This window comes from Lissotriton vulgaris, chromosome 4_1 (assembly GCF_964263255.1).
Source record: "Lissotriton vulgaris chromosome 4_1, aLisVul1.2, whole genome shotgun sequence".
NCBI lineage: Eukaryota > Metazoa > Chordata > Amphibia > Caudata > Salamandridae > Lissotriton > Lissotriton vulgaris.
Genome location: NC_141691.1, coordinates 1,623,542,285 through 1,623,553,302, shown reverse-complemented (window position 1 = coordinate 1,623,553,302; position 11,018 = coordinate 1,623,542,285). Strand labels below are relative to the sequence as shown.

At 40.0% G+C, this 11,018-nt stretch overlaps 1 protein-coding gene across 2 annotated transcripts in view; it reads right to left on the bottom strand.

The window, feature by feature from the left end:
- Positions 1–4,356: 4,356 nt before the first annotated feature.
- Positions 4,357–11,018, bottom strand: part of LY96 (lymphocyte antigen 96) — a 636,369-nt gene continuing 629,707 nt past the window's right edge. The window contains exons 5-6 of one of the 2 annotated variants that reach the window (XM_086965896.1): positions 7,956–8,011; positions 4,357–4,567 (exon numbers count right to left, since the gene is read on the bottom strand). In XM_086965896.1, the coding sequence (XP_086822022.1) occupies positions 4,546–4,567; positions 7,956–8,011 (78 nt within the window). In that variant the 3' untranslated portion in view covers positions 4,357–4,545. The remainder of the gene's footprint in view (positions 4,568–7,955; positions 8,012–11,018) is intronic. The other variant, XM_086965895.1, reaches the window with a different exon arrangement.

Here is an 11,018-nt window from a genome sequence, read left to right as displayed (position 1 = left end):
GCCAGAGGGCACAGGGACTGGCACGTGGCTTCAGAATGCAAGCACAGATACCCTAGACTTGAAGATGAGGTTTGGAGTGCCACCCCTAACGCAATCAAGAGAGCTGTGGCATCCAGCATTAGCATTCTCATGTAAGGCATTTTCCATGTAAAACTAATGTATGATATCTCTCATGCTACTCGGTGAGGAGTCACTGATGAGGAATAAATGCATGAATAAAATGTGAACGTGGTCCAGGAAAGTAGAATGACTACAAAGATCTAGTTGTCCCAAAAGGCATTTCATTCCTCATGGTTAACCAAAAACCTAAATAAATGTTTTTACCTGAAGAAAGGGAATAGATGCTGATACTTAAAGGAAAGTATTAGTTATAGACAATCCAATACTGTAGAAAACAAAACATAGCTGATTGGACCTTTTCATGCATGACAGAACCTGGAAGCTCTTTTTATCTATGCTCATGGTTGGGATCTAGTCCACTGTCTGAGACTTTTTTTAATTAATATCTTTTTGAAGTAAGCATTGCATTTACCTACAATAGGCACACCAGATGACCCAATCCCTTTACAAGGGCTGTTGGATTATGTCAAAGACAAGCCAGTTAAAATTCAGAAACTCCATGCTATATTACTTTTGTTCACTAAATGACGCATGGCCATACATTCAGGAAGGAAAGGGACTCCCAACCTAAAGGATTGGTTGCATGACGTAACATCTGGCCATTTGCAATGAACCACCTTTTGAATCAGTTTACTCCAACTCTGAAAGTAAAAAACTTAGGGGCCATTGTGGACAATAGATTTACTTTCAATGATCACATAAGCTAAGTAGTTTCCTCCTGCTTTTTGATTTTGCGAATTCTGAGGAAAATTAAACCCTTTCTTTCTCAAACGCACTTTAGGACAGTAGTCACAGTCCTTGTTATGGCATTTATCTGAATGCACAAAATCAACATCTTAATAGGCTTCAGATATCTCAGAATGCAGCCGCCAGGCTTCTGACAGGCATACCGAAATTTGTTTTGGTAAAAAGAGAGTTAACTTGGCTACATTGGCTTCCGATGAAGCAAAGGGTTCATTTTAAGGCCTTATGCATAGCATTTAAGGCTCGCAACTGTACCATTTGAGGCAAAAATTCAAATGGTATGCCCAGACCAGGACCCTGCGGTCTAAAGGAGCAAATAATGTCCAGATCTCAATTGTTAGGAAATCCAACTGGGAAGGCAGGAGCTTTATTACCTGCGCATCCAAGGCTTGGAATGAGCTTCCGATTTTTCTGAGAAATGACGGAGACCTTCTCTCCTTTCGAAAGGGTCTGAAAACCTTGGGCCTCATTTATGAGGCCTTGCGTCAGTTTTGCGCTGCTGATGCGTCACTTTTTGTGACGCATCGGCGGCGTAAAACATGCGCCTTGTTGCGCCATATTTAAAAAGTGACGCATCTAGGTAGATGCGTCACTTTTTAAACCCCTGCGCCACATTATACCTGCGTCAGGTATAATGTATGCAGAGGGGGCGTTCCCCCGCAAAAAGCCTCATAATAGTGACGCAGTGAAATCTATGAGATTTCACTGCGTCACTTTTAGGACGCTGTTGCGTCAAAATCTTGCGCCTGCCTCACAGCAGGCGTAAGACTGACGCAAGCCCTTTCAAATGGGGCTTTCCCCATGTGAAAGGACGCATTGCTGGAGTTGCGTCACTTTTGTGACACACTCCAGCAATGCGTCACTTTTGCGCTTACAGATACGTCAGAAATACTGACGTATCTGTAACTCCTTGCGGCATGATGCGTCATACATTAAATATGACGCATCATTGGTGTCGCAAGAAGTGCGCAGTGAAAAGTGACGCATCGCTGTTTTCACGCAGCGATGCGTCACTTTTCATAAATAAGGCCCCTTGCTCTTTACTCATTGAACTCTCTCCAACTATTGTTTAAGCTGAACTCAGCGCCAGGACACCTGAGGGTAATCATGCGCTCATATACATTTAATTAACAAAACACAACATAACATATAATAATAATATTAATAATAAAGATATTTTTAGAGCGCATGGTTATGCCATCTCGGTGTGTCCCCGCACTGGGTGAGAGTGAGGCGTAACTAATGCCATCAGCATCCAGGCCTAGAGACATATGGGAGTAATTTGTGTAATGGGCTCACGAGCAACAGGAGGCAAGTGGGGGATCCGGAGACAGCAGAGACTACGTTGACCAGTGCAGCAGGGTCTGAAGAGGGTTGATGTTTGGGGGATGGGGTATGCTGCATAATGAGTACTATGGTCTCCTGTAGCATGACAAATTACATTCTTAAGAAAGGATGGATGAGCTGGACTTTCACCTTTTACCTTGTTGTCATAAAATGCCTCGTCCCAGGATGTTTACCAATCCTATCACACATCATGTAGAGAAAAGTGCACGTTCGAACTATTAACTGTAATAATAGAAATACATGAATGTATAGACCCAGCTGTACGGTTAGCAACTGGCTTGTTTTTTTTTTAATGTTTATGACATTGTTTGAAAATACCAATAAATACAATTAGGAAAAAAAACATTACATTTACTTTCTTAACCACTTACATCTAACCTTATTCTCTGATAGCCTCTTGTCTGACTGACTCGACTATAGCACATTGTCAAACATAAGAAATGTATATTCTTTTTGCCTTTTACTTTGCTTTCCATCAGTTTCCCAATCAAGGTTTGATTCTACGTGTTAATTTCGGGTTTTTTAATCACTCTGAAATTAATGACAGTTAATTTATTTGAAGATCATTTTGGGATAGTATTGTTTTAAAATATATTTTTCAAGATTCTCAAATAATTTTTTTCAGGAAGAACTAATGTAATTCACACATGCACACACACACCAACACACAAACACACACACGCACACATTCTGGGCCAGATTTATCGAGGCCTTGCATTGCCCTTGTATCATGCAAGGTGACGCAAGGGCAGTACATGCTAGCAAGTGAGATTTACCATGCCACGCAGAGCCACCTTGTGTTGCATAGTAAATCTGGAGTAATGCAAGGGATTGCACTCATCACCTTGCATTACTCTGCCTTAGGAAGGCGTTCCATGGGTAGAAAGTGGGCCCTCATTTATGGATTTTTGGGATAGGGCAGAGAATTCAATGCACCTTGCTGTGCTGCCATTCACCAAAGTGAAAGGGCAGGAATGCAGTGTATTCATGCAATACAGTGCATTCCTGTCCTTTCTCCCTGTGCTGGTGGCATTTTAGCAGCCTAGGGATAACGTAGGCACCCTTGCACCATGGTGCAAGGATGCCTTCATTGCATGCAGGATTATTTTTGTGTAGGAAGGGGTACCTTCCTGCACATAAACAAACCTAAGAGGTGATTTCCTCTTTCTATGTGTGCTGCAAAATGCAGCACACATAGAAAGAAGAAAAACTAAGAAAAATAGAGGTATTTCTCCTCGTTGCACCTCATCTTGGGAGGCGTATGGATTTGGCACTTTCCCGGGTTTACATGATTTTTTAAATGTAGGGCAGTGTCAAAATGGAAAACCCACAGCAACACCCATGGAATGCCTCACCGGCGCAGAGTAAGGTGACGCATTGATTTGCGCTGCGTTGCCTTACTCAAGATTTATGAGGCCACTGTAAGCCATGCAGGGTGTCTCTGCGTGGCTTCATGAATTGGATTGAGAACCCTTCGTGTACCACCTTACATGCAGCAAAAGTGGCACAGTGCTTTCATAAATAAGCCCCTGGGTGTTCCGACGCATCTACCCAGGGAAAAAGGAAAACACCTCAGATGATGGCCTGCACAAAAACAATCCTGGCTGTAATATAGGGGGATCCTGCATTAGTGTTTATCAGCCACAAGTTCACCAGTGCAGAGAGAGAGCAGGAATGCACAATATCCTAGTAGATATGGCACTTTCCTGCCCTTTCCACTTGAAGCAGCGCAGCAAGTTTTCTTGCTGGTTTGTGTTAAATATTAGTAAATATGCTCCTCCATATTTTATCAAAGGAAGATCCAGACTGCCCCTTTCATTGAAAATAACTAAATAATTCCATTGTATATATTTAACTCTTCCCCATACTTAACCATTAACCCTCTCCTTATCCCTTATTAAAAATGTGTATCTGTCAATTTTTGTCTTCTTGATTTTTTTTCCAAAAGTGTTGTAGCCCAATATTTGTTCCCAAAAATAACGTCCTTCTGGGCTGTATTATGAGAGCATTATCTATTAAATGTATTGTATTGGTTAAATTATAAAAATACATAAAACCAGTCTATTGAATACTGTTTCTTTGTCACAGAAAACTTAACAACTCCGTGCTTATAACTATTAGTCACACAGAATGACATTTTGACAAACAGAAATGTGTTTATTGAAAATACATAAACTAGAGGTCAAAACATGTCCCTCTGTTCACCTGGACATCAATCAGCAGCAGTCGCCTGGATTAGCTTGTGTTCTGACTCTATGGATCAGATGTCTCCCTTGACTGTTACAATCAAAGTAAAGCACACATCGTCGTTCTTCTTACCATCAACAAATCCTTTTATGGCAAATGTGTAGGTTCCCTATGAGGAAATAACATGTAACACAAATGATATATGTAAAGACTCACCAAACAAAATCTAACATCTATTTGCCAAAAACATGCAATTAACTGATGTGCGTCAATTAATGGAAAATGAGAACTAAGAAACCACATTAGGGGAAATCAAATCATGGACAATCATTTTTAAGGAACGTCAATTTTAAGAAAAACACACAAATAAACAAAATTAAAGGCAGCATTTCAAAGGAAAGATAATTTTAAGGAAAAATCCCTAAATGCATTATACTTGGGTGGAGTTTAGGACTACTGCCAGGTTTTTGAGTTGAGGGGAGGATAATATTTAGGACGATGAGGAGTTTTTAGGGGTCAGGAATAACTGAAGTCCAGGCATAGAAACAGGTTTTTGGGGTTTAGAGATGGGTAAAGTGTAGGGGTGGTGAGGGTTTTTTTAGGGTTTTTGGATGTGTTGTGTTTGAGTGTCTGAGGTGTTTTTATGTTTCAAAGATGGGTGGAGTGTAAGGGTTTTAGGGTTCATGGATGGGTGCAGTTTAGGGCTGGTGAGGGTTTTAAGGATTCAGGGATGGGTGGAGTTTAGATGTAAAAAAATTTTTTTAGGGTTCAGGTATGAGAAGTTTAGGGTGATAAGGAGAACTTATGGATCATGGATGGCTGGTGTTTAAGGGCACCTATATTTTTTAGAGATCAGGGATGGGTGGAGTTTGGATGTGCTGAGGTTTTTTAAGGGGTATGGGAAGGTTGGGGTTTAGGCGTAGGAAGGGGTTTTTAGGGTTCAGGAATGGGTGGAGTAGTGAGTGAGTTTATGTTTTAGGGATGGTGGATTTGTGGATTAGAAAGGGCTTTTAGTGTAGTTTAGGTGTGGTAAGGGGTTTTAGGGGCAGGGATTGATGGTGTTGAGTGGTTATGAGGGGTCAGCGATGGATGGTGTAGAATTAAAGTCATCCAAAATAATTGTTTGATAATGTAATAAATATAAATATGAAATAATGTCTTCTAAAGTAAAGCACTGGCAAACATATCTCGAAAGTATGACCTGCAACCACGGAATTTACACTTAAGAATTAAGCATTCAAAAGCCAATTTCGACCAAAAGACATTCTATGAATTGATTTCTCCAAAAAGGTAAATGCCATTCAGTCTGAAAATTTCCATTAAACAGTTTAGATTAAATGGTTTCTCAGTAATGGTATTCCACGAATTCATTTTTCTATGAAATCACATGCAAACGCTTTTAACACAGTTCAGTATTGGATTAAAACTGGGAACCGTTTCTGACTAATAGGAATATGCTTTCATTCTGTTTGTGTAAATGGGTAAGTACAATTTGATTTTTCATGGGTGATGTAATTAAAAATATATAGTTATGAAAAATACTGAGTTTTCTCACCAGGTAATACTTCTCAATGTGACGTGTTGTTTTATGTGCTCTGATTTGCTGATGAAATGCTACAACTACTCACATTACTGTGAGTCTGCAGATCCAATGATTTCAGATTCAAAAATAATAACCTTGATTCTGTGAGTAAGCCAGAAGACTTTGCTGTTGTAATAGGAGTGCTGTCCGACACTCTCTCAAGTTTGCTGCCCACTTGAGACATGCAATTATTTCTGGTTTTGCTTTCTCCGTTTAATTTTTATATCAAGAGCCTTTATGACTTTGACTCTGTATTGCTTAATTTCTGTAGTAAACCCACCCTTTGACTTCATTTACTTAGAATTTGTATTTCCGAATTTTGATGCTTTGGGACGAGCCTTGAGGTGGGGACACATTGCCTCATGAAATTGAGCTATAACAACATCTAAAATCCAGTGAAATGTGGGCATTCTGATTTAGAAAGATTATGACATGTCTAAAAGTTTGGAGTACCCTGCGCCCACTATGTTTGGTAGCAGAGTATGGTTTTGCATTAAAGAGCACCTCATTTCTGCTTTTAAAATTCATTTTTTGCCCAGTCCTTAGTGATAATGGACTTTCCTTTGTGGATTATCTAGGAGGGTTTTACAGAGAACCTGTCTAGCAGTGCTATTCATAAACAATTTTAATTGTAAAGTATGAATAAGATGGAATGCTTCTGGTGGCTGTGAGTGTTTCTGGGCGTATTGGCGAAGTGTGAGTCTTATCCTGAAAAATAGATGGTTATGATGTATGTGAGGCATTTAAATATCTGATGTTGGTTTTGGGTTCAATTGCTGGTTTGATCACTGTTGTTCTTACGTACTATTCTTATTTGTAATTTACAATGAAGGTTTGGTTTATTATGGCTTGGTTTAATCTAAATTCAAGATCTTGAGAAATGGTGGTTTTGCTTGGCTGCACAAAGGTAATATGTATTGTGATGTGCTGCTTGCATGCAGCTAGGATTTTCTGAATTACCAAATTTTCCTTCTGGGAGTTTGTGTGTCTCATCTAGGTTAATTGTGGGCAAAAAAGGCCTACTAGGGATTCTTTCTCTTAGTATTGTTCATGTATTCTGAAATAAATCTTGTTAAGTTCTGAACAGTAGCTTATATTGAATTATTATTCAAAATGATTCCTTATTTAAACATGAATCAATCTTAACAAAACTTTAATTCGAAAAAACAATACAAGACGATGTATACTTTTTGAAGCATACATTTATGTGAAATAATGAGAAGTTGAAGCATACACAAAACTAAATTCACATACAGACAAAAAGTAACCGAGATTTAGAAATTTTTTACAGCATTTCTCATCTCATTACCACTTTTGTAATCACCCATTTCATATGTTATATAAATAGAGAACTTGTCGCCAATTTTGTAAAGAACAATTCCTATGAAGAAAACAATTACAATGGCATGAATATACCGCTTCTAGTTTCCATTAAAGGGTATCTTTAACATTAGAAAACTATATTTCTTGTGCCAATTTCTGAATGAATGAAAGTTGCTACCTAAACCAACAGAGTTTGAGGCATTAAGTTAATAAGAGTAAATGGCTACAGAGAAGGAAAGACAGAAAATGTCAAGGCTGGTGAAGGGTTCATTTAGACAGTCGCTTGAAGGCAAGTGAGATTGAAAGAAGCGATGCTGGAGGGATGATATAATAGAGGGAATGATAGTTTTCCTTGCAATAGTCAAAGAGACAACAGACAAAAAGAAAACTGATGAGGGAGATAGAAATAAACAAAATTAAGATTCATATGTGGAGGATATTATAAAATGTCCTAGCTATCATGAAGGAAAGTTTCAATTCTATTAAGGACACAGAGGTGAGGATTATGCTAAACTTTCTTTTATTTTATTACTCAGCAGCCTTTAACAAATAGCAACAAAAGACTGGAAATCCCATGAGTCTTTGTGCAGCTCAAAACAACCATAGTGGCAGTCTCATATAATCAACATCAAGGAATAGCACTTCCTCTCACTTCGGGCGTAACACCTGGTCCCACTTTCTGCTAATAATCTTGTTTCTGATTAAACCCTGGAAAAATAGAAAGAAGTGATATCAGCAACTTGATAACTAACTGTTATCCATGAAACAGAACGTCAATAAAACAGATTAATCAGCGATCCACACATTAAATTCAGCCCACATATTGAGTCCAAGATAGGAATCTCCCCATAACCCATTACCCTCTGGAAGTACATTATGTAGCCAACATGAAGCTTTTCAATATCGAGGGAGAGTGGGAATAATGATTAATGTGGGTGGGATTATCCTCGCCTCTGCGTCCTTAATAGAATTGAAACTTTCCTTCCTGATAGCTAGGACATTTTATATTCTATACAGTGGCTGACAGTGACCCTCACGGAGAGAAAGGTTAGTGCTGGCACACTGTTAATGAGCACAATCACGTCTCGAATGCCCCCAATGTTCTCACAGTAAATATAGTACGATGTCCCTACAGACATAAACAAGATCAAGGAAAAAGCACTTATCTGGCTGCTGAGCAGCAAAGAAAGAGGAAGTGCTGTTCCTTGATGTTGTTTATATGGGACTGCCTCTAAGGTTGTTTTGAACTATGCAAAGGCTCCTGGCATTTGTAGTCTTTTGTTGCTATTTGTTTAAGGCTGCTGAGCAATAAAATAAGAGAGAGTTAAGCATAATCCTCGCCTCTGCATCCTTAATAGAATTGAAACTTTCCTTTATGATGCATTGGCGCTAGGATGCAAAACTTAGGGCCAGCGCAGGGGAAAACACAGGGATGCACCATATTCTTGTAATTATGGTGCAGTCCTGCATTTCTGAAGTGGCGGAGCGTGTCGTTAAGCCAAGGCGGCTAACGACACGCTCCGCCACCTCTTTGTAAATATGACCATATGTGTCTTGGAAAAGAGATGATGTTTATACTTTTATGACAAACTTGTGAGAGGAACCTGAAAAGTGGTACAAGGAGGTTCATAGGATGACTACTTATGAAAAAATGCTCTGGAATGATTTGAATTCCGTTGTTTGAGTTTGTAGTTCTTAGTGATTTGTGGTCCGAGTGTAAAGTTGCTGTAGCTTAGCCAACTGAAGAATCAGCTAGGGTAGAGCCTAGTAATGCTCCTTCTGATGTAGTTGCTGACAAATACATGGAGAATATAGAGCATTTGAAAAAGAAGGTGCCACAGAAAGACATTAATTTGACAACCATTTTAAGACCTTCATAATAGCTAAAGGAGTCAGTACATGCCTATTATGAGAGACTCATGCAGATTTTTAAAATGCACAGTGGCGTTGAGTATCCTTAGAAAGATGGTGCTAGCGTTATTATTTCTTCTTTGTTGATTTGCCCAGCCAAAGTAGTTTGAGAAAAATAGTAGAAAGCAGTTGATGAGCTCTGATTTTGGATATATCCCACCTGGAAATACTGGAATGAATGTGATGTCCTCAATACAAGGTGTGAAAATGAGTAATGGGATGGTACAGATGTGGGGTCGAGTAAGAAGGAATGTGAACAATTCTGCTACAAATGCAAATATGTTGAAGAGCACTGCTTGTCATTTCTGTAGTGAAATAGTTCATTGTAAGTCGGAAATGTTGACAAAATCCGACTTCGAAGTGATTTTTTTCCCCAGATGCAGATAAATGTAAATCATACATTAATAGTCATTGGCCCAAGCCCAACCTGCACCTGTAGAGAAAATGTATGATCAGAGATATATTAGTATGAATATGCTGTAGCCCCAGTGTTACAGAAAATAGGAAACACAAAATACCATTTGATCCAAGGTACTAACAGAATCCATTTATTCTGAGTAATAGTTTTTCTCAGTTATCTCCAGAGAATAATTCTCAATGACAGTTCCTGAGGGGGTAGGGGTTGCTTACTTGGAGAAGTCTTGGAGGTAGACCACAGTGGCCCATACATTGATGGTGAAGTCAATGGCCAGACTATTTTTATCTTGAATGATATGGGGGATTTATGATCTACAGTTCATTCTGTAGAGATTCCAAACCGACCCTTCTTGGGAAGAGAAGTCCACCCTGTGGCATCAGTAATAAACAGAATGATATCAGGTAACAGCAAATGTCCTTCTTAAAATAGGGTCAATTTAGAATAATCATCAGTGCATTCTGTGTGATCTGAGCCCTGTAAATGTGTTGTGGTTGCTTCATTTCCAAAGAAAGGAGAAAATGACTGAATGTGCTTTGTATCAACTTGAAGAAGAATCTCCAAGGGCTTGAACTAGAGCTTGCCTCTGGTCTGAAATCTCAGGGATACAAGACTTCACCAACCAGCTCCCCGCTGAATTCCCTTTCTGGGAATTGAAGTGCCTGCTGTTGTGCTGGGCCTTCTGAGAGACTGCGTGTTGCTGGGAGCTGGAAGCGTGACACAACGACAAGAAGCCTGTCACCGTCGCAGTAGCTGTCGTCGTATCGTCAAGGAAGCGAGCCGCCGCTGTCATCATCGCATCGCCGAAGCACGGCGCATCACCGGAGAAGCGGGTTGCCGTCACATCACCGGCGAAGCACGGTACAGGGCCTGTCGCGGCTCCAAAGATCATTGAGTCGCCGCATGGCCGTCGGGCAGGCACGCATCACACCAACATTGTCGCATCGCAACCAAGATGCCAGTTTGTCGCATCGCACCGGAGAAGAGTATCGCATCGAGGTGCCATCTTGTTGCATCGTACCGGAGAGCAGTAAGAAACTGACGCATCAACTCCCCACGCAGTAAGGAAGTGAGCATAAACTCCCCTGCACAGCCGTAAGGAACCGCCGCATCCACTCCCCTGCGTGTAAGGAACCGACTCATCGCCTTCTCTGCGACCCTTTTGTTTTCTTTGCGTTACGCATTCAAGGTACATTGAGAGTAAAGTGTTGCATTCACAACTTGAGAGAACTGAGCTATTTTACAACATCATAAAGTCTATTTTTGAGTACAGTATTGTGGATTTTGTCGTTTGGTCTTGTGTTAAGTCTTTTTTTTTTTTTTTTTTGGTAATCCTCATAAACCATAAACGGAACTCTTGATGGGATACTGGCACCTCAATGCACTTTG